Below are 24030 nucleotides of genomic sequence, written 5' to 3' on the forward strand. Positions count from 1 at the left end.
CAATAAATTTGTATTGTTTATATGTATTTGTATATGTTATGTAAAATATTCTATACGGGGTAGTCCATATTGAATACATAGATTATAAAAATCATATTCTAGTATGTTATGCTATCATGTTATTTAAATCAATACTTTACTTTTTACTCAGGAAGGACTCGGAAATCGACGACTGCGGATGTCACTGTTTTAAAATCTACTCGTATGGATGAGTTCGTTGGGAGGGTGAATTAAAATAACGGAATGTAAAAAACGAATCATTTACTTTCAGTAAACACATGAATACTGCTAAAAAATGGTTAAAATTGTTAATCGCTGTATTTACATCACTAACCGAAACGAATTCTAAATATATACAAGTCAGTAAATATACGTACAAGGCGGGCCCACTTCGTCTATGGACGCGTTACCCAAACACAATCTTTCTATACCCCAAACGACTTTAGAAATTAATTGTATTGGTTAGTCTAAGTTTACAATATACAGGTACCGCCAAATAACTTGCGGATAAAGCAATTTGCGCCTATCAAATAAAGGTACTCCACAGGTAGGCGTGGCATACTTTGGACTTATGCAAGGGAATTCAGTACCTTAAAAATAATATATTTGTACATTTTTATAATATGTTAAATAAATAAAATAAGATGTAGGTTTAACAGGTACAGGTAGACATAATAGTAGCTAAATCTTATTATTAATAGTTCAAGATTAATGAGCAACCATATGGATTCTATAAGAATAGAAAATCACCGGTACAATCGAGTAGATAACGCCCGTTTGTCAAAAGATCTTCAAATGTGTTAGGAACATTAAAATATGTATGTCAAACGTCAATATATTTTTCGTAAATGTAAATTCTACATTATTCAAAACTGTATGTATTTGACGGTACCTGCGTTGTAATTCAAAAATTATTTAAGAAATAGCGATTACGTCTAAGCATTATTCGCTTCCCGGAGAATGAATCGTCACTGTTTCTTGAACCTTGTTCGTACTCGTTTGATTCGTTTGTTTTACCAAATTGGGACTCATCACCCTAGCGAACATCTGCCGATTTTGACTACCTGTAACCAAGTATGATGTCGGGAATTCCTTTCTTCCTTTAGATACTAGGTGTGTTCAAAAAGTATTTCGAAAAGAATTTCGAATTTTTTGTGGCGTTATGTTGGTACTCATGTCTCTCATTTATGCCGACAAGCTCGGCCATTTTGAATGTTCATTTAATTGTTGATAGCTGCTTTGCTTGCACGTGTTTTGGATCGTCTTCGATTTTTACCTATTCAAAAAAATGGATCAAAGAACCTGTATCAAATTTTGTGTGAAAAACGAAATTAAGTGCACGGATGCATTCCGAATGTTGACTGTGGCATACGGAGAAGCTACCTTGGACCGAAGCAACGTTTATCGGTGGTACAAAATGTTCTCAGAAGGCCGAGAAGATGTGAACGACAAACAGCGTGCCGGACGCCCGAGCACTTCAACAACAGATGAAAAAATTAATGAAGTGGAGAAAATGGTATTGGCCAATCGTCGAATCACCGTTAGAGAAGTTGCTGAGGACCTAAACATATCGATTGGCTCGTGGGCATGAGATGGGTCGCCGCGAAATTCGTACCAAAATTGCTCAATTGTGACCAAAAACAGCATCGCATGAACATTGCTAATGAGATGTTAAACTTTGTCCGCGACGACCCAAATTTGCTCCGAGGGTCATAACTGGTGACGAATCGTGGGTTTATGGTTATGACGTGGAAACCAAAGCTCAATCATCTCAATGGAAGCTGCCGCACGAACCAAGGCCGAAAAAAGCGCGCCAAGTTCGGTCGAATGTGAAAGTTTTCTTCGATTGCAGGAGCGTGGTGCATCATGAGTTCTTGCCACAAGGAAGAACGGTCAATAAGGAATATTACCTGCAAGTTAAGCGCAATTTGCGCGAAGCAATCCGCCAGAAAGGCCCGCATTTGTGGAAGAACAAAAATTGGCTTTTCCACCACGATAACGCCCTTGCTCACACATCGTTGCTTGTGCGCGACTTTTTGGCCAAAAACAACACCCTAATGATGCCGCAGCCACCGTATTCCCAAGATCTGGCCCCCTGTGACTTTTTCTTGTTCCCTAAACTGAAGAGGCCCATGAAAGGACGACGTTACGCTTCTCTTGACGAGATAAAGACGGCATCGAAGGAGGAGCTCAAGAAGAAAAATTATTTTTTGAAGTGCTTCGAAGATTGGAAAAACCGTTGGCACAAGTGTATAATATCTCATGGGGATTACTTTGAAGGGGACAAAATAGATATTCATGAATAAATAAATAATTTTTGAAAAAACACAAAATTCGCGATACTTTTTGAACACACCTCGTATATTTAACATCATTGCTGGCCGGGAAAGTGATAAAATAACCACTACTTGCTTATAAACATGTAATTAATTAGGTCCAAGTGGACAACACAACAGAATGAATACAAGTAAATTGATTCAGCACTGCATCTTTAACTTCTGAATATATGCACCTGCGGGTATATTGCCAAGCAACCATTCGGTATAAAAAAAACACACAGTCACATAACAAGCGTTTTATATTAAATATTTGGAGCTATTTTTCACGAATACTACTGCAATCTTTATTGGCCGCATGGCAATAACGCCCTGTATGTAAAATTTTCAAAAGTTTCGGTCGTAAGGTACATAAAATATGAACATTCAATTAGGTTATGTTTATCTTTGCTGGGTTAGCAAAATCGTAGATAGTATTTAAAAGAAATTACGTGAGAATTAGATTGTCTTTGGCTCCTCGTAATTGACTGGAAACGAGCTGCAAAAGAGATGATAGAAATACAGTGTCGAAGGCAAACCTTTAAAACACAGGTCTAATAAAATATACAGAAAAATGAGCCAGCGGAAACTGTGAAGGTGACATTTTTTAAAAATTTGGTTGGTGATGGGGATGTGGACATTTTCAACACGCTCAGTATCAAGACGGAGAAGACCTACTTTAACGAAGTCAGGAAGAAATGTACTATCTACTGTGTACAAACAAAAATGTCATATACGATGGAGCTGGCGTCTCTTTACAAGTCAAAAACCAGTTCCATCATAGAGTTGAAGACACTGGTAGCATGCTGCGAATATTTCGGGAATGATGATTATGGGAATGCTTCACCAAACACTTTTCCAAACTGAAAGACTAACCCTTGAAAAATTGGAAGTAAAATGCAAGGTTTAGCAGAAGGAAAGAAGCAGACGGACAGAAATCGACTCGCCACATCTTCGTTAGATCATAGCAGATAAACAAGATGCGAAATTCTTTAGACATTCTAAAATATGAACAACACACATCTGGTGCATTCATTGTTCAACAGGTGGTTCTTTCAAATCGACTGAAAACAAGCTGTAAAAGGGATTATATTAGTACAGCGTTAAAAGCGAACCTATTCGGATAATTCTTTCAAATAGAACAATAAAATACACAGTTTTATTACGCTGCCAGCCGGGACTCTCTTACCTTTTCCTTGAGCCTGTGCGATCGGTATCACCTTCACCCCTTGCAGCGCCTTGATATTGATCGCGGTGCCCTGAAATCCGGCGGGCAGCAGGATCTGCTGCGCCACGATCTGGCCGCCCTGCCCCTGACTCGCCAACACCACTCGTTGACCGCTCGTCGCGTTGCTCGTTTGTAGACGAATCTGTTGCCCGCCCAACACTATGTGACTCTGGCTAATATTCGGCGACTGCGACGACGAAGCGCCGCCACCGGGTGACGTGTTCGTTTTCGCGTTAGCGAATACAACCTGCTGAGGAAGCTGACCGCTCTTCACTTGCTGCCCGAACACGATATTTCCGCTCTGGTTCAATACGTTCAGGTTCGCTACGCTCGACGCCATCGAACTCTTCGTCGTCACCACCGGACTTTGTAACACCAACTGGCCGCCGCTAGACACCGGTTGCGCCTGTAATATCACGTTCTGACCGTGGAGGTTTTGAATCGTGCCCGATTTGCTAGCGAGCAGCACCGGTTTGCCGCCGATCGTCGTCAGATTCAAATTCGCGGCATTCACCATTCGTATCGCGCCTGCGTTCGTCGCCAAACCTTTCGTTTTGGCGTGAGACGACTTCGGTTGCTGACCGACGATCACTTTCGGTTGCACGATCTTCTGCCCGTCGGACGTGATGATTTTTGCGTTTATCAGCTGCTGCGCCACTTTTCCGGGCAACTTGGAAATTTGCTGCGTCCTCGACGATAACGACGACCTGGAGTGAGCTTTCGTGGTAGTCGTCGTCGTCGTCGTCGTCACCGTCGAAGTGACCGTCGCGGTGGTCGCGTACGAGGCCGCCACCAATTTCGGTTGCGTGGTCAGCGCTACCAAATTATTTTGGTTGCCGACCGTGAATTGGGCGATCGTGCTCGGCTTCGTGGTGCTCGTAAGGTGGATTATATTTTGATGTCCCGATTTGGTGCCCTGTACCCTTAACGTGGTACCTGGAACGGATGGGAACGGGTCCGGAAATTCTTAAAATTTTGTGTTTGGCGGGAGAGAAGTTTGAGAAAAGTAAATGAAAGAAATGCCGACCGTATTATTATATCGGTTCCACAAATAATTTATAAATATGCCTAAAAACCTTGCGGCCGATATAAACAACCGCCTAGCTCTGCCCGGCAAAAATTATAAATACTAAATCACTCTTCTCCTCACTCTTATAATAGTTTACTCGCTTTAAGTATTTACATAATCAGCATCTATACCCAATAACCACTTTTACTAGCAAAAGGTAAACTATATGTAATTTCTATTAATCTTGACAATGCCAATAATTACACTAAAGTTCTAAATCTTCTACAAAAAGCACACTGCACGAAAAGGAAGGGAAAAAAGAGTCACTCGTACGATGTCCACTTAAAAAAAAACTATATACAAAAAAACAAATGTATAATTATAATCATAGTAGACTGTGCTGTGGGGTGGAGGGGATATGTAGCAGCAAAATCTTAAATTAAGAGTGTGCACATCTGTACGATATCGAATTTTATTTGTTAGATACGATGGCGGATTTGTATTAATAATTTTATGAAACACAGCTGCGTGTAAAGTTCTGCGCTTTTCCATAGATGGCAATTTCGTTTCCGTTAATTTATAAGATTCAGGTTCCCTACAGCGAATGCATGTTTTCTGGACGGACTGTATTCTGTGGCGCAAAATTAAAATGACTAAGAACAAGTGAATCCGTAAGTCCGATCTTGTCACTCCTAGACAAAAGATGTCGATGGGGCAAAATACATTTAAGATTGGAATATACCATTTGCATACATTTGTTGACGTGAGATTTAAATCTTAACTCAGAATCAAAAATTGGCCCGATTCCTGCTCTGATCGTCACCGATTTTGATAATAATGTTTTGACACAATCTATAATTATGTGTTCCGAATAACAACAATTTTGTCATCGTTAATATAAAGTTGACCGATATTTACGCCTTTCGGAAAAAATGAAATATATATTTGTGTGTCGTCCGCAATATGGGTGCACTTTGCAGTATTTAATGCAGCTAGTAATATTACATGTGTATGTTGAAAATAATAAGGGGCCCATAATTGACCCCCGTGGGACTCCATAATTTTTTGTTAATTAATTTAATCGAATTAGCTCGAATTGGTATTAATAATTCATGATTTAGTCCATCAAATGCTTTGCTGAAGTATCATTAATATACTTATCGGTCTTAAATCATTAAAACTGTCAACATTTTTTTTTTACAAATTTTCCATGGTTTTGGAAAGGTATTTTCTAAGAAGAAAGTTAATAATGTTGGTAAGATCTGGGAGGGTTCTGTTAACGCATAATAAAATCATTTCCAGATTAATTAAACATAAAAGCGCTTTCGCCAAATATATTTGCTTTTTTGCAATAAATCGATATAAAATAATCCAACATCCAAATTTTGTTTAACGAAAACCCTGTATATCTGCAAGACCTTCGTCAATTTTCAAGAAATGTTTTTTTACAATTCTGTAATATCTTATTTCTCATTTGTGACCGATTTTTTTATTCGAAAAAATAATACAATCAACAGCAGACCGTGAAACCGATTAGAATAGAAATGTAAACTTTGGACTTTAACTACACTTTTTTAGAAACTTTTACGTAGATCAAAAAAAGAAACATGCTGCTTAAAAGACAATTTAATATTCTTTTTCTACTCCCGTCTGTAAAATACCTAACTATCCTTCGATCTAGTGTGCGGGAAGCGTCACTTTACCACGTCAGTCCGAGCCACTTCGGACATTTCCGGGATTTTACCGCGCGGATTTGGGAGCGATCGGATGTTTTCGGAGATATTTCCCACGCTTAGAATTTTGACGTTTGTCAATTCTGACGGTGATGTCGGTGAATGTATTCGTGTTTGTTTTGCGAAAATGTAGCCGAAAACCAACGGTCGTAGAAAAAGTATATTATGCAACACGTTCGGTAAACTTTTTACCGCACTTGTTGCACAATACACTATTAATTTGGGCTTAAATTTGGCAAGAGTGCAGATCTTTTATATGCGTAGCAACGGGTAAAAACAAATGAAATGTGCTTGTGTGGTAGTGGTAACGACAAAACAAATGAAATGTGCTTGTGTGGTAGTGGTAACGACAACACCAAACTTGTCAACTTTTGCAACCGAAATTTTTATATTTGTTTTTAATAATTTGGTTAGTGTTTAAGTGTATTAGCTTGATGTATACAACATAGCAAAAATCTGATAAAATTATTGCTTTAATCGAAAATGGACTTAGCCAATGAGCTGGTGCAATAACAGCTCCGTGAAGTACGAAGAGTGGCTATCAGTCAGTGGACTGTGAGAAAAAAACTGCGTGAAAATAACCAGACCCCAAAAACACCTGCAATTGGTCCAAAACTTACTCCAGCTCGGCGACAAGGCCGCCTACGCTTTGCGCGAGATCATCTGAATTGGACGCTGGAACAATGGGGGGTCTGTTCTGTATTCAGATGAGACCAGAATATGAAGCTGAAAGTGTACGGAATACCAGGAGAGCGATTTGCAGAATGCTGCATTGAAGAAAGGAGTGCTTGTGAAGGTGGTTCCTGCATGATCTGGGGTGCAATTTCTATGGACGCACGAACCGACCATATTTTCATCAGTAGGGGGGACCATGGTCAAGGCAGAGGAGAAGAATTCGTCTTTATACATGACAGTGCTAAGCCGCATACTGCAAGAATCGTCCAACGTTATATTATGGAAGTCGGTTTTTTCGAGTTATGGAGTGGCTAGCATGTAGTCCCAACCTCAATCCGATCGAATGTTTATGAGATGAGCTAAAACGAAGAATTTGAGCTAGAACCAACCTCGATTCCAGAGTTCAAGCAGTTGCAGTAGAGGAAAAGTGGTTAAACATTCCACAAAGAAACAATAGCGAACTTTATTAGATTTATGCCCAGTCATGTAAGAGATATTATTATTATTGTTATCATTAAAAAATAAGCGTTAAATTCTTAATGCTCAATAAGCCTATTTCTTTTAGTAATAAAAAGAGTTAATTTGATTCATGCAGTAATTTCACTCCGCAAAACCTAAGAAGCCGAAATATTAGTATTAAAGCATATTAAATAGTCTTTCAATCAGCATAATTCATTTTTTGATCTGACGACCGGTTTCTAGAAAAAATGTAAGTGTTTCTAGGACATTGAAAATCAATCAAATAAAGAAAACAAAAAAAAATTGTTAATAACTCAGCTTAACAATAATTTATTTAAAACGATTAATATTTCATGTTTGGTCGAGATACCAAAAATAAAAAATGAACCTTTTAAGGTTAATTCCAGCTCGGATAATGAATTTTTTTCAGGCGAAAAAAAATTTGAGGTAATTTTCAAATCTGCTAAAGTAATCTCTTAATACTCATAAATGAGGCTTCGGTGATTTTTGGCAAATAAAAAATGATCTCGGTTTGTGTTGCTCCAAATCTTTGTGTTAAAATTCTTCTAAAATTATCAGCTCCAAAATCCAACTATCGGAATTTCAATACTTGCATTTATTGCTGACATTCCACTTAACAAACTTATCATTGCGTTTTATACCGCAATTATGGACGTTAAATTTGCACACCCGCGAACGATGAAAACAATAATTGAAAAATAGTTTAACCGTTTTAAAAAATATATGTTCCTGTGGTGTATTGGCAACGCCGCATCCTGCGAAGACGACAACGCGGAGCTTGGTTGGAGCTGTGCTGTGGAACATGCGCGGTCTTCGTGGAAAAAGAACTTTGTATTAGTGGTATAAAGTTGTAAGTAAAGTGGTATAGCTGTTTGCTTTCGAAAACCCAGTACACGGACATATCATTTTAACGATTAACGATTAATCGCGTTAAAATCGTGTCAGTAAGTGTCCAGTTTCCCGGCAACGTAAGTGCGCGGCGTCAAGCCGAGAGAGGACATCGTGACGTCTTACGGAAATTTAGAACATTTCAACACTAACAATCCAAGAAGTTGGGACCCATATAAGGAACCGACGAAGGTATGTAATGTAACCTAAGAGATTACCAAAACCAGCTGATTTCTACAATTGGCGACATTGAAAGAGGACAAAAAGGAGCTACACTCCTACTCATTGTTACTCAAAGCAATGGAGCAAGCTTACTTGGAAGAAATTGATTTCAAAGTTTAGATTTGGCCATTACGGGTGTAAAGTAGATCAGTAGTTTGAACAGACTACATCAAGGAGTATCCGGGAGTTTTCGAGCCAAAATTAGGTCAGTTCAAGGCCAGTTATCATGTGCAAAGCGATGGAGCAAGCTTACTTGGAAGAAATTGATTTCAAAGTTTAGGTTTAGTCATTACAGGTGTAAAGCAGATCAGTAGTTTGAACAGACTACATCAAGGAGTATGCTAAAGTTTTCGAGCCAAAATTAGGTCAGTTCAGGGTCAGTTATCATGTGCAAAGCAATGAAGCAAGCTTACTTGGAAGAAATTGATTTTAAAGTTCAGGTTTAGCCATTACGGGTGTAAATCAGATCAGCAGTTTGAACAGACTACATCAAGGAGTATCCGGAAGTTTTCGAGCCAAAATTAGGTCAGTTCAAGGCCAGTTATCATGTGCAAAGCGATGGAGCAAGCTTACTTGGAAGAAATTGATTTCAAAGTTTAGATTTGGCCATTACGGGTGTAAAGTAGATCAGTAGTTTGAACAGACTACATCAAGGAGTATCCGGGAGTTTTCGAGCCAAAATTAAGTCAGTTCAAGGTCAGTTATCATGTGCAAAGCAATGGAGCAAGCTTACTTGGAAGAAATTGATTTCAAAGTTTAGGTTTAGTCATTACAGGTGTAAAGCAGATCAGTAGTTTGAACAGACTACATCAAGGAGTATGCTAAAGTTTTCGAGCCAAAATTAGGTCAGTTCAAGGTCAGTTATCATGCGCATAACCTACTGCAGAAAGATGTCGTGAAGGCTTATTATCTTTTTTTTTGGTTACGCAATACTTACAGGTTATGTTGGTTAATAATAAAGTCACCAACCTGAGTTCTAACTTACCTTGCGGCAAAGAGCCGTGAGCCTTCTGATGAGCCAGCAGACTCTCCACCGAAATAACCTGACCAGCGGCGTTCGTCAACACCTTCGCCACAACGGGACCCTGACTACCAGACACAACCTTTGTCGTCGACTCTGAAAACGGTTGACACCCCGCCATATAGCCATCTTTTTCCACTCCCGTTTGCTCCATACTACCTGGACTAGTCTTCAGGCCGGTCTTTTGCAACTGAACGAGACCGGCGCCCTTCTGCTTCAACACGACCTGTTGTTGCTGCGTCAAAATATTCGCGTTCGGAAGATATTTTTGTTTGATCGTCTGTAGAATCTGCTGCGTTTGCGACGGTGTCAAATTGCCCGGCGTTTTAATTTGCACCCCCGAAGCGCCGAGCTGAAATGTCGAAGAGTCCGAATAAGTCCGACATCGTTTTGAAAGGCGACAACAAACCGAACCTCGTTCTGAGCAGTTTGCTTGGACACGGCGACCGTGACGATATTTTGCAGATTTTGCTGAGACTCCGTCGCCAGCGGAGAGGAAATAGGAGTCAAACTCACGCTCGGTCCCGAACTGTTCGCTCTGAGCAGAGTTACATTTTTCATATTCTGCAACTGCTGAGGCGTGAGCCTTTGAATGATCTGTTGCTGAACGCTAACCGGAACTTTCGTTTTTTCTACCGTTTTAATCGGTTCAGAAAGCGACAATTCGCAGGTCGACTTGTTCAACGCACTTTTCTGCTGTTGCTTTTGATGCAAAGCGACGCTCTGCAGGAACTGCTGATTACTAAGCTGGCCCGCTTGTTTAACGGGTCTCTCCTTAATTTGTTTAATTATCTGAGGGTTGGAGGTGGGAATTATCAGAGACTTTCCCTGTGACGGAGACACTATCTTCATCATCTGCCCCTTTGTCATCGACTTTAATATATTGGGACTCGCCACTCGGATCTGGAGAGTCTCGGTAAGGTCGGTATCGACCATCTCGGCTTTAATCGGTTGTTTTATTAGGGATTTTGTGGCAGTGGAATTAGGAGATGGTTCGCCCTGGACCTACGACATTATCAGCGGTTAATCCTCGCAGGATCATCATCAATCGGTTTTAATGCGCACTTTTTGCGTTTTAAATTCGGCTTCGTTGTTTTTTTTTTTTAATATTTAGCTTTTTAAAGCTCAAAAAGCATTTAACAAAGTTTAAGTTAAAAAGGAACTTTAATATTAATTTTATATTTATACTACAATAACGCCTATTGTGAATAACCGAATGAATAAACGAACAAGTAGGATGGACGCCTTTACCTCTTGCTGAACACTTGGCGGATTATTGCTCAACAACAAACTCGTGGATTTTTGAGCGGTGGCCACCAAATTAGGTACAGCGACAGTAACAGTTTTCTCTTCTCTGGCCTGATTCTGCAGCACGCTCTGCCGCCGAACCGCTTTTGGCTTTTGCGACGGTTCAGTCAGCGTCACGGCCGGAGTCGGACCATTAGCATCGACATTCTGCGGACTCGGTTTGTGTTTGACCTGTTTGTCGGACTTGGCCGATTTCGGTTTGGCCGGAGATTTCCGGGTCGGTTTTTTCGTCTTCTGGATACCCTGGTACTGCTGGTGGATCCGTTCGAAATCGTCCTCGGTTCTGTGACGGTGGAGGTATATCCATATCTTTCTTTTTTGGTCGTACCTCACGCACGGATCCCACTGGGTGTGCATTCTATCCAGGGCGCCCGACACTACCGATTGCAGCACGTTATCGGGAGCAGAACTGGAAATATATTGAGACGATTTCAACAATTCGCAAATATCAGCCCTGGTTCCTTCGCCGTTCGGTAACCGTGCGGTGGCGTCACGAACTAACGACAGAATGGTGACAAAATTCGGTCTGTTGGCATTAAGCATCGTGTGACCCCTGGCTTTGGCGTTGCCAACTGCGGGGCTGTAAATTCCCTTGATCGGACCCACCACCGATTCATAACCGTTGCAACGATATGTAAACGCCTGTAAACAAACAAGAGTATGTATGTGTATGTATTTATAAACGATGTAAAAATAAAAAATGTTTTTTTTTTAAGTTTACAGCATTACCTTATGCGGATTATCATATCTGCGCCGCTCTTGCTCCCTGTATTCGTTAATTTCGTCAGTAGTGGCTTTCCGGACTGTCCAATTAGTCGGACAACGAGGCGGAGGTGGTGTGCTATCCCTAAAAGATAAATTAAGCAAAAATACAGCATACATACAGCTAAAAAATATATTTGGAAAGTTTCTTTTACCAACAGCGTACACATGGTGGCGATTGTTTTTTCACAGATGTAATCAGTTTAAAAATACTGTAAGAGGTAATTGAAGTTATTATATTTATTAGAATAACACATTTTTCACTTATCAGTCAAAATACTTAAAATAAAGTTTGAAAATTTATATCAGAAAAAGGTAAGTTGTAGAAACTAATAAAATGTGGTTTGCATGCCAAGTATACCCTACTCTAGTGGTCTCATGTATTGCCGCGTTGGCGTTGATGAATGAATATACTTGACAGAATTACAGAAAAAATATTCTTTTTTGTTTTTAATTTTCACTTACCGATCAACTACATCGATGTCCATATCTGTGGGGGACAGCAATTTGCTTTCGGATCGATGTTCCAGCCAAAAATTGCAGAGAGAGGACAAGAGTTGATCGGAATCTCTTCCCGCCCCTATCCACTGATATACGTCCAAAGAAATTTTATATTCCATATATGGAACAAAATCGTCTGGTTGTTCAGACGCATTCCCGCAAAGGAAAGTTATTGCTGAGGGTAGTATGCTGATCCAGTTGTCAGTGAAACTTAAAAAAATAAATTAAATCCAACGTTTTGGAAATCAAAGGCACGCCAAAAAGAAAATCAGGAAAACGTACAAGGCAAATATACAACAATTTGTAATTCTTAAATTACGAAAAATTTTGTTGTTTTTTCCACCATCTTGAGATTAAAAATTAACCGAAACCTTAGAAAACAATCATTTTAGACTGTATCCGTCAACGTTTCCGTGATCCTTACATCGAAATATAACACCCTGTATAACCTAATGACTATTACCTGTACCAATCGTTCAGGGGACTTATGGGATTCTCCTGCCACGACTTCAATCGTTCCTGCAAGGTATACATGTTCATCCTATGTTCGTTTGTCGAACATATAACATCCCTTATTAAGGAAAAGAAATTTGCGTGAGTTTCCTGCATCAATTCCGGTTTAACGCTAAACTCCATAATGTCAATTTCCGATGAATCCAATTCAATCGGCGTATTCATTATATCTATAGTCTCTAGTTCCTCCATTTTTATTGGTGTAATTTTACCGTATGGAGGAGTGATTGGGCCGATAGTTTTTATAGAGTTAGATGGTGTTGCCGCTAATGTACCGCTGGGCATTGAGTTGTATTGTATAGTTGGAGGCGGTGTGACTTTCTGAATATAATCTAGAGGCTCGGTTTTAATTTCTTCGATTTTGAGTTTCGTCACCGAGGTTCTAGTTCCGACCGCGTTTTTGTTTGGTTTTAGCTTTTTGCTTTGATTGCTAGGAACTGTAATGGCGTCAATGGTTGAATCAGAGTCTGAATCTGAATTCGAACTGTGATTGTACGTGGTGTTCGCCGATTTTACGGTAGCAACATTTTCCGGAGATTTCCTATAAGGCAAGGATTCCCGTTTCACACGTTTTTTGGACACGGGCTTGACATCCGAATGAATTGGTTTATGCGGTAGGTTCTTTATATAAGGAAGCTGGGTACGATTTATAATATCCGAGATTGTAATTCCTGAAAATGATAAGAACATTTAAGAAAAAATTATCTATCCATAAATTGAAAAAATATTTAACAAAAAAAATTATTTAACGCGGTTGCATTGAAATTGTGCTATTTAACATTTTTTTATTTAATAACTTTATATTGGCTAGTACCAAGATAAATAGCAACACAGATATTCTAATACACATATAGAAAAATCTTTTTATAGGTATTACGAGCCTAACAAATGTTTACATTTTGTTAATACATATTTTTCATATTATTTTAGATACCATGTAAGTGAAGTAATAATTTTTTCTATAAACATGTTTTGGAGTAGCTATATTATTATACAGAACGTTTCGAAACAAATGCGCAAAACTTAAGGGTGTGATTACTTATTTCTATACAGGTTGGGTGGAAAGCCAACCAATAGGGAGATCTCGCGCTACAGATATTACAGAAAAATATATTTCTTTTATCTTAAAAACTAAAATAGTGTTACTATTACAAAAACACACTTTCACACATTTTACATTAATAATTTAGTTATTTTGTACTAACATTACTTGCCCCTACATAAAATGCATATCTGCCATTTCTGCATTAGTGTAATTCACCATTAATTAATTTAAACTCTTATTATTAAACAATGAAATGATTAGATAATAAATTTTTGATTAAATTAGTTGTATTTCATATTGAAACTTATTGAACAATATCAAAATAAAGCAATAACAAATGTTTTAAGAAGTGATAGTAGCCTTATAGATTTTCTTATCTAATAAATTCACGTCATATTTTATTGTTTTATCTGGAAGCGGTAAGAATCATGAAAAGATTGCATGCGACAAAATTTTTTAAATAAAACATAAAATTAGAAAAATATTTTTTATGTTGATGCAAAAGTTTTTCCTTACATTTGGTGAAGAATGATAGGGGTAGTCTAAGTCAATCCTCTATACTGATAAAAATACAAAAAAAATACAGGAAGTGTATTTTTATAATCGTAATACTTCCGTTTTAAGATAAAAAAAAGAAACATTTTTCCGGCATATTTATAGCGCGATACCATCCTTTATGTTAAACAAGGAATCACCACTTCAGTTTTTCGCATTTGTTTTGAAACACCCTGTACAAAAGAAACCCTACTATAAACAATCAATTTCTACACAAAACCAAAAAATATATTTTTCAAATAATCTAAAAATTTTATTTTAGTTTTTTAATGTATTAATTAACTTGTGATACACCAAAAAAAATTTTTTATAAACCGCCAAACATTAACAAGCACATTAATATATTACAAAAAAGAGTCAAACTACCTTTAGTATTGAATTCGGGATCATCCAAATACTCCAACTTTCTTTTCTTATGTTGATATAAAAGATTCTTATACAATTCATCATTGATATAGAAAGGATTGTGATGTGGGGTAATGTATTTTTCCAAATCAACACAAAATCCATTCAGTTTGGCTACCATGGTAGAAGCAAACATTTTTTCTTTAGAACCAGTAAATGAATTCCTAATACCATTCAAGTGACGCTTCTGCTTCCTGGACAAGCCGGGCGGTGGCCCTTCAGGGTAATTTTCATCTGAAGAGCAATCAGTATCATCTGTTTTTGATCTTATGGATGCAAGACTTTGAAAGTACCGTCTTTTAGTCCTATGAGAAACATAATTTACACTGACTTTACGTTTTTCCTGCTTAGGTTCCACTCCTGGGGGTAAATTCCTTATTTGGTTCAACAGCTTCTCCTGAGATTCAATAACTTCATTTTTGAGTTGTTCTCTAAAACTACTGTACCTATATTTTGCTTCTCGTTTTTCCGCTTTGCAAATAACTTTGCGCATACGCGCTATGTCAGGCCGATAATACCCAGCTTTCAAGTTTTCATGGAACTTATTTAATGGATTTCCAAATCGAAAGTTGTCAAAATCAAACAGCCTCTGTAATGTTTTCGTCTTCTCCAATTCATCATTCTCTGGAAAATTAGGCAGAAATGTCTGGAGATGCTGCTTGTCTTCGTCAGAAAATGAATTCCACAGTTCAACGGTAAAAACTTCATCAAATACATCTTTCTTTTCGCACAAGCCCTGAGGTAGCTGTAATTTTACGCCTCCAACCTGAGCAGTTTCCATGCCATCCTCATCTGAAGAATCTGTTGAGTAATCAGAGGAAGAGCTATCTTCTGAAGTTGTATTATCTGCCATAGGGCTTGGAATTACTCGCCAGTTGTATTATGCGAAAATAAGGCTCAAAGGTGCATGACCCCTCTTACGTTTACCACCGGCTATTTGAAGCAGCACATTTTCAAAAACATTGTATCACTAAGTTCACCAAGGTCACCTTACATTTATGAAATAATACACCGCGAGATCCGTATGCATACTCGTTTATTTGGACATAATTATTGCACGTTCCGCTCAAAGCTCGATATATTGGAATATCAATAAACAATTCACGGGATTTAAAAAAGGCGGGGAGGGGTGACGGTCGGACAAAATTCACTTTTGAGAAAACGAACCTCCCCGTCCGACGAAGAATTTCGCCTAGAAATATTCGGGCCGCACACACTTTTAGCTGGTTGAAACGAGGCACGCCTGCATTGCAGATATGCCAAAGCAACGCATATCCGAGTTGACTGGATCGCCGCGAAACCATTTTGGTAGCGGCCATCAAAACCAAAACACGCCACTAGAAGACTTCGAAATAACATCACGAAAGAAGTTATAATGTAATCTTGTGGTTCATTTTAAAGTTCACGCTTATTTAAATAGTATGCACCAAAAACAACCAATAATTAAGCGAAAAATAACCCAAAAATTAAGAAAGAAAATTCATCATTTTCACCATTTGAATATTTACAGTGATGTATTTATGTATGGGTTGGTATTAGTGAGAAATGACATTTGCGCGCATGACAGTTAGCATCATCACCAAAATGGCGTTGAATTTGGTAGTGAAGGTTCATCCTGTTGTTTTATTTCAAATTGTGGATGCTTACGAACGCAGAAATGCCGACACCCATCGAGTGATAGGAACCCTATTAGGTAAAACTTCATTATATGTTATTATACATTTAAAATTTTTGCTTCCATGTGGCCATAACCTTTTGCATTATTTTGAATATTCAGGATCTTCCGATAAAGGAATAGTAGAAGTTACAAATTGTTTTTGCGTGCCTCATAAAGAATATGACGACCAAGTGGAAGCTGAATTGTCCTACGCCATGGACGTGTATGAGTTAAATCGAAGAGTAAATTCGAATGAGGCTATTGTGGGGTGGTGGGCTACAGGACATGAAGTAACCAATCACAGCTCTGTTATTCACGAATATTATTCCAGAGAATGTGTAAATCCTGTCCATCTGACCGTTGATACAAGTTTGCAAGTAATTAGATCCATATTTGTTGATTTTGTAATATTTTGTATATTTTATAGGGTGGCCGTATGGGATTAAAAGCATACATCTGTGTTTCATTGGGGGTACCTAATGGAAAACAGGGATGTATGTTCACTTCAATTCCTGTAGATGTCACCTGCTATGACCCCGAAGTATTTGCACTGCAACTGTGTCAAAAAACCATAACTGCTGGAAGACCGAAAAATGTAAATCCCATGGTAGATTTGGCACAAGTTGCAGAGGCTGGTGCAAAAATGGGTTCCTTACTAGAACAGGTAATGTTCTATCTATTATTAGGTAATTGTTGTTTAAGGATTGTTATATTACAGGTACTTAATTATGTTGAAGATGTATTAGCTGAACGTCAACCAGCTAACAACGAAGTGGGACGTAGTCTTTTGCACCTTGTAAATTCTGTACCACACATGACAACAGAACAGTTTTCCGAAATGTTTAATAGTAATGTAAAGGATTTGCTAATGGTCATCACCCTATCACAACTAATTAAGACACAGCTCCAATTAAATGAAAAACTCACTCTACTGACTTCTGTGTAACATTATTACGAATTTTTTTTATTGTTTTAATACATTTTCAATAATGGATAGCTTTTTTTACCTGTATTCTATTTTGCATACAAGTTGGGACAGTAGAAAATATATAAATCGTCTGCAATACAAAATAAAATTAAATTATTTCTAATTAACAAATTTTACAAAATTTTTAGCGATACTCAATGTTTCAAATGTTTGAAACTACAGTAACAATCCCATTTGTTAAAACAAGGTGTTATGTGTATTTATTTATAATCTTTGGGAAATAAAAGTTATCTGTATGTGGAAGGTCTGCAGATAAAAATTGTGACATGCATATTCAAAAAAACTGATGGGGTGGGTTAAGTAAGTAATCAGATAACCAACATATTTATTTTCTTTTAGAAGATATAATTGAACAAGCTTAGGCCGTCAATAAAGACCAGTTAAAAATTAAAAAAATACATAATGGAGACAACATTATATAGTCTAATACATTCTCAAATTTCAATATTTTATTCGATATCACAGATATATTATGTAATATTTTTTCTAGTAGTAAAAATTCAACAAAAATTAATAACAATGGCTTCTCCATAATATCACCGAAATGAGTAAAAATTACTAAGTACCAATAAGTTATGCTCCAAAGTTCAAGTACAAAACGTCTCCTCATCCTCAGGCACGATAGACACTGGCACAGCATGAAAAATTCAAATTTGAAAATTAGTTTGACGAATCGGCGAGCAACTCTTCTTCCTCATTACTTTTGGATCGTTCCCGATACACCAAGTACCCAAAGAAAAACATGAGCCCCAACGAAAGTCCAATGAGGCCATATCCTATATAGGTCACCAGTTTCCTCAAGATTAGGAGGAATCGGGTCAAAAGTGCCAAGCTTTTTGATATTTCCGCTCGCTGACAGAACCAAAAGCTGGGAATCATCGTAGTCGTAACATTTGAAAATATGCTGAAAATCTTCCATATCGCACCATATTACCGATTCAAAATTTACCTTACTTGATGCCAGCGATGTTTAACATCAACAGGTTTAGCTGAAATGCGGCAAAAACGTTCAAGGGAACTCCCGTATCAGGTTCGAGGGAAAGATATGTGGTGTGATTTGCGGCGGTCGGGTTCATTCCCTCCACTTGTTCGACATAATGCCGATCCGCGAGATAAAAGTGGGGAAAGGACATATAAGCCGGGGCGTTGTATCTTAAAAAAGAGGGGGGGGGCATTTAGATTCGGCGTGGAAGGAAACGGCAAAATCCTACTTGCACTTAGATACAGATCTCAATCCTGTTGGGTACCCATTGGCAAAACATTTCTGTTTCGGATAAAATGTTCCATTGTCGAAAACGTCGTCGCGGGCTATATATTTGTCGCCTACGAGGCCGTAAGCTTCGTAGGTGCCGTTTAAATGCAGTTGTACGTTGCTAAAATGGTGACGTTTCATAAACAGTTTGAATAATGTGTACAGCAAAGGCGTATAAGAAACGGAGAGTTAAATAGTGACTTTGTCATTTGTAATTGAACTTTACAAATTTCCGCCGAAGGTACATGATGGTTTTTATGGTAAATACTGTCCTGCATTATTTTTTTGCTAGGAAGAAACCGGGATTGTTTGTAGTTAAGTTCGCCGACGATACACCGTTTTTACAACCTTTTATGGTTTTCACTTCAGAACGAGTTTAAGACCAGTCTGTTGTAAAGCGGAGGGTCCATTCTTTTCAACACATGTACCACAAGCTAGGGCAGTATTTCAGATGTTAGTCGTCAAGACCTGTGCCGTGCGGCAATTTTCTTTCTTTCATTAAACTGTTATATTAATTCATATTACAGTCCCTACTTGAGGTAGCTCGATTTCAAGTTGAATTTATTTATATTTATATTACAAACACATTAGAAAGCTTAAACTGATTTCCAATTTTGAGGGTTTCACATAATGACTCTAAAATATTTTCCTAGGAAAGCAATACAAAATCTTAGGTAGATAATTGATTTATGATAAATGTTTTCCTTGTTTGCTATTGGTTGATTTGTGGCGATTGGTGAAAATTAACGTCCGAGATAACTAAAACACCGTATGTCACAAGGACATAGTGACATAGTTGTGAATGGTGTCCAAGAAAGAAAAACGCGGAAAGATCGTGGGGTCCTAAAATGTCTATTTGACATGCACCATGCCGGGATAGTGAGAAGGTTGATATATCAAAAGAATACGGTTTCAACAATTAAAACTTTACATGAAGAGTTGCGTAGTGTTTTGAACACAGACTGTTGCCAAGAAACTTTGCGTTGGTTCGTACGGACAATTGGTTTGATAGCCACGATACCGCCAAGAAAGGAAATTCTTAAGACGGGAAAGTTTGATGAGAAGTATAATGTGGACAAATTGACCATGGATCGGGGGATTCAAAGTTCCACCACATCACTGCAATTTTAATCCGATAGCACTGATATGGGGACAGCTAAAATCCAATTTAAGAAGAAACAACACCTCACGAAATTTAATTCTGGGGCAATAAAATTGATTAGAAGTGAAGTAGAAAAAATATCTGCTTTTAGTTGGAAAAAATGTCATTGAAGAAGAAAGTGGTTACAGAAGTCGACTAGTGGGGGACGAGTCGTGTGACGATAGTGATAATTTTGATGTAGAATAACTTTTTTTATATGCATACTCTAACATTGTTTTATATCTAAATTTATATTAATAATGCATGGACTAATAATAATCGAGGAGTCTCACCGATGAAACTCTACAGAAATCCGTCAACTTTCAGCATTTGTATGCACGAAGTACCGAAGTATGCTTCTGGAACATCATTGCGGAATTTCGAATTTATTAATTTTTTTGAGAGAGAAACCCAAGCGAGGTAGGCCTGGGGTTAGACTCTCATCAAAATTTACCAAAGTGAAATACCGGATTATGTCGTAAAAACAGTATATCGTTTGGGTAACTCTATCAGTTTCTTACCCAGGATTATATATCCGCTCTGCGGGATCGCAATTTTGAGGCTATATATATTGCGGTAGAACGGGAACTACATCATGTGTGTTCCGTTGTAGTTGTGCAACGTTTTCAAAAATGAAAAATGTTTGAGCTGTTTAAACGGCGGATTTGCTTGAACACCCGGTTGCTCAACTTTCATTTAGCCGAAATCATTTACATAAATAAATATTGTACTTTTGAACTTAAAGCATAGAATTACAAATATTTACATTAAAACTGACGTTTGCTCTGAATTGTTTTGGGATCATAAAAATATATAATATAATTTTCATTTTATGAAGAAATTTTAATGATTTTAGAATAATCGGAATCGATTACATTAAAATTACTTCGGATTTTTAAATTTTTTTGGAATACAAAAATGCATATATATATATATATATATATATATATATATATATATATATATATATATATATATATATATATATATATATATATATATATATATAATGTTTTGTGCAATGAAAATGTATCACAGACACACCAGTAATAAATAAATTATTGTATTATTTAATATTAGCTTTTTTTGTAAAAAACTTTTTTACATGTGTATTATTTTATCCTCATGTTTTGGTTAGTTGCAGTTTTATTGGACCTGATTTCGGTTATTCTAAAATCCGCAAAATGAAAACGATGCATTTCTGCATTGTAAAGGTAAATATTTTTTTCCCATCTATCAAATGGAGAAGGGGTATTCTCTACATCATTTCCATCCCAGACGCTCGAAATCCTTGGATACATTTAGGGGAAGGTTTCGAAAGAATATAGCGATAGAAATGAAAAGGAGAAGCATTGGCTGAGTGATGGTGAAGCTAGGTCTAATACTCGAGAAACATTTTTCATCATATTTCCGTATATCATAAATCTTTTACTAGATTTACGTCTCGCACGAAAACGAAGTACAGAATAATTTATAATAATATAATAAATTCATAGAATAGAATACAATAATACCATAATTGAAATCAGTTATATTAAAACAAAAAACTAACCAAAATTAACCAAAACATGGACAAAAAATGCAAGCGAAAAGAAGGTTTTTATACACAAAAAATTTAATACCGATAATACAATATTTGCGTTGCACGAAATACATATACAAAGAATGTTTGTTTCGCTTATTAATAAAAAGAAAAATTTGAAGTTATATACATATGTCGTTGATCTCAATAATACTTAAAAATTTTAAAAACATAATATTTATATATTCAAAAATACATTTAACATCCAAAGCAAAAAGCAATTTTAATGGAACTAATTTTGGCTATTCCAAACTCATTAAAATTTCTTCATAAACTGGAAAGTACATATTCCCACAGGATGTTTTTATGTTCACAAAAACATTTAGAATTCAGAGGAAACATCAGTTTTAATGTAACTGATTTCAGCAATTCTAAAACCGGAAATGCAAATGATGTTTTATTCGAAAAAGTACAATTCTTAGTTATGTAAATGATTTCGGCTAATCGAATGTTGAGACGCTTGCTGTTATTTTTGAGAACGTTACTCAAGTAAATGCATTTTACAGGCCCACCCTAAGAATCAAGCAAATTACTGATAGGCCCTAAACTACTATAATTCACCTACACTTTATTAAGTGACAGTCCCAAAATACTTAATATTCTTTAAACTATCAAGATAAAAAGGAATAAATTAATAATTTTTACGTTAAAGGCTTAGGGTATTGAGTTTTACAATATACCTGCAGAGATCTGGTGCAAATAGGGAAACCTCTTCATCACCTTTTGGGGGATACCACAATTCGCCTGAAGTTCCATTTATTATCCCACACTCGCCGGGATAGTAGCTGGTTTGGTGTTCATAATTCCACTGAGTTATGATTCCAAGTTTAGATCCATCATGCTCACCAGAATACATGTTGAACACTCCATCAAAATCTATACTTCCATTTCTCTAAAGTGAACTTTTAAATATGATATCCACTTGTTTATGAAAGAATGAGGAAAAGGGCAACTACTCACATTTACAAACCAGCCAAAAGTCTTATAAGGCAAATTTAAGTTGGAGATATTGAGCTTCAGGGCAATATTCAACAAAGTGTCATTGTATCCTTTAAACAAAAATTCATCCACGGTTCGTGTGATAGTGAGGTAAACTTCCTTCTCTTCAAAGAAAAAATTAACCGCTCTTCTTACTAGGTAATGCTCATCTTTTACCATGTTTGCAACAAACTGCAATTTAAATGTAAAACAACTGTACTCTAAACCAATAATCAACATACCACAGCGATTGGATTTAAAGTGGTTATGTTATCATCCAAAGATCCAGTACTCATATCTTGTTGGAACTTCCAAATCCTTTGGGTTTTATAAGTAACAGTATCATTATTATTAAAAGTTACATTCTGTCGTATGTGGTGTTCATAATACACATATGGGCCGCATTCTTGAAATTTGGGTTTTGCTCTGTATTTTATAACATCTTCCGAATTGGTCCAATTGAACATGTAAAATTCAAGGTACATCGGTATTGGAGTTTCTTTCCAGTTTTTAAAACCTTGTGTTTTACTGTCCGACACTGTAAGTTGCTAAGAATGAAAAAAAAAGCAAGATATCAGAATCATACCTACTTAATTTTAAATAGCTAAATATGAGTGCCAAAATCCTCAATCAATGCCAAATTTTTTACATAAAAGAGGGGAAGGAACATTGATCTTTATCATTTTGAAGTGCTTCGAGTGCGTCTCAAGGATATTGCATATTGCATGAAATTTAATATTTGATTGATTCAAATTATTTACAATTTTGCAAAAAAAATATATGTATATAGGTACCAACCAGACCCAAAACTAATCTAATACTTACATGCCTAAGATATCTGCCATATGAGTCATGCCAGAAGATTGAAGTCAGTAACCCAATTACAAAAAGGAGAATGGAAATAGAAAATGTGGTCCACACTTTGCACTTCGGTGAGCAGTACCCCATACCATCTGAGTAAAAATGTACCTGTGATCTACTCTTAATAAACTTTGTATAAATGGCTAACAAAAATTGAAAATATTCGACCAATAGTTATCTATCTTCAACAATAACAGCAATAATGAACATCTGACCTGACCCTGGCCACTTATTAGTCATCCATTATCAAAGCAACTATTACATTGATACGGTCCCCTAATTATATTCAAAAGAGACACGACCGGTAATTGTAAGAAAACTACTTCTTGATCAATATACATGCAACAAGGGTTTTTCCTGCTGGAGTACTTACACTTTTCAGACGTCTACCTCATAAAAAAAAAACGTATGTTGCAGAAAAACAATAACACTTGTTATCTACACTTGATTTCGCTCTTTGGTTTTTTCGAATATTGCTTAGAAAAATTTCAATTAGCTTATTTATATTGAAATTTGCAGGTAGGTGACTTTTTTAATATAAACTAAGAAACAAAATATGACACAAAACTACACATTCAACAAATCAAATTACTCTCTCTCACCTGAGCGATAAATGCGCCTCAAGCGGTCCATGAATAAACAAAATCTTAAAAATGATGTAAATTTTTTGAAGCCCTTGCAATTTTTTTGTTTTTAATCATGGTAAACACTCTACGATTGTAAAAGCCCATAACTATGCTCTCTTCGACACGCATATGGGTTAGCCAACAGTTATAGGTTAAATTAATCGACAGAGGACTTGTGTACTATACAGGGTGGACCAGCTTTTTTTTAACAAACTTAGTTTGTAAAAAACTTTTTTTTTTATTAAAAAATAGTCCATATATCTCCTAAATTGCAAAAAAAGAGGG

The 24030-nt window shown here is 36.9% G+C and overlaps 3 protein-coding genes across 4 annotated transcripts; 1 reads left to right on the forward strand and 2 right to left on the reverse strand.

Annotated features, from left to right (window-relative positions):
- Window positions 1-272: 272 nt before the first annotated feature.
- Window positions 273-16173, reverse strand: LOC132705562 (nuclear factor related to kappa-B-binding protein). Its single transcript, XM_060676213.1, has 10 exons — window positions 14622-16173; window positions 12606-13326; window positions 12107-12352; window positions 11609-11726; window positions 10823-11521; window positions 9986-10576; window positions 9731-9923; window positions 9536-9667; window positions 3505-4479; window positions 273-1064 (listed from the first exon to the last, which is right to left on the reverse strand). The coding sequence occupies exons 1-10, from the start codon at window positions 15511-15513 to the stop codon at window positions 943-945; spliced, it is 4689 nt and encodes a 1562-aa protein (XP_060532196.1). The 5' UTR covers window positions 15514-16173; the 3' UTR covers window positions 273-942.
- Window positions 16174-16190: 17 nt separating this feature from the next.
- LOC132705565 (eukaryotic translation initiation factor 3 subunit F-1) lies at window positions 16191-17410 on the forward strand. The gene is made up of 4 exons (XM_060676218.1): window positions 16191-16353; window positions 16438-16694; window positions 16745-16981; window positions 17036-17410. The coding sequence occupies exons 1-4, from the start codon at window positions 16206-16208 to the stop codon at window positions 17261-17263; spliced, it is 870 nt and encodes a 289-aa protein (XP_060532201.1). The 5' UTR covers window positions 16191-16205; the 3' UTR covers window positions 17264-17410.
- A 256-nt stretch (window positions 17411-17666) lies between these two features.
- Window positions 17667-23904, reverse strand: LOC132705564 (protein croquemort). 2 transcript variants are annotated; one of them, XM_060676216.1, is made up of 9 exons: window positions 23722-23904; window positions 23084-23211; window positions 22501-22806; window positions 22241-22450; window positions 21961-22172; window positions 18517-18678; window positions 18260-18457; window positions 18007-18209; window positions 17667-17933 (listed from the first exon to the last, which is right to left on the reverse strand). In XM_060676216.1, the coding sequence occupies exons 1-9, from the start codon at window positions 23750-23752 to the stop codon at window positions 17893-17895; spliced, it is 1491 nt and encodes a 496-aa protein (XP_060532199.1). In that variant the 5' UTR covers window positions 23753-23904; the 3' UTR covers window positions 17667-17892. The 2 variants fall into 2 exon arrangements, with proteins under 2 accessions (XP_060532199.1, XP_060532200.1); XM_060676217.1 differs by lacking the exon at window positions 23722-23904 and adding an exon at window positions 23493-23708 and having other exon boundaries at window positions 17669-18209.
- Window positions 23905-24030: the final 126 nt, after the last annotated feature.

The sequence above is a fragment of the Cylas formicarius genome, unplaced genomic scaffold (assembly GCF_029955315.1).
Source record: "Cylas formicarius isolate icCylForm1 unplaced genomic scaffold, icCylForm1.1 PGA_scaffold_7__23_contigs__length_41026272, whole genome shotgun sequence".
Classification (NCBI taxonomy): Eukaryota; Metazoa; Arthropoda; class Insecta; order Coleoptera; family Brentidae; genus Cylas; species Cylas formicarius.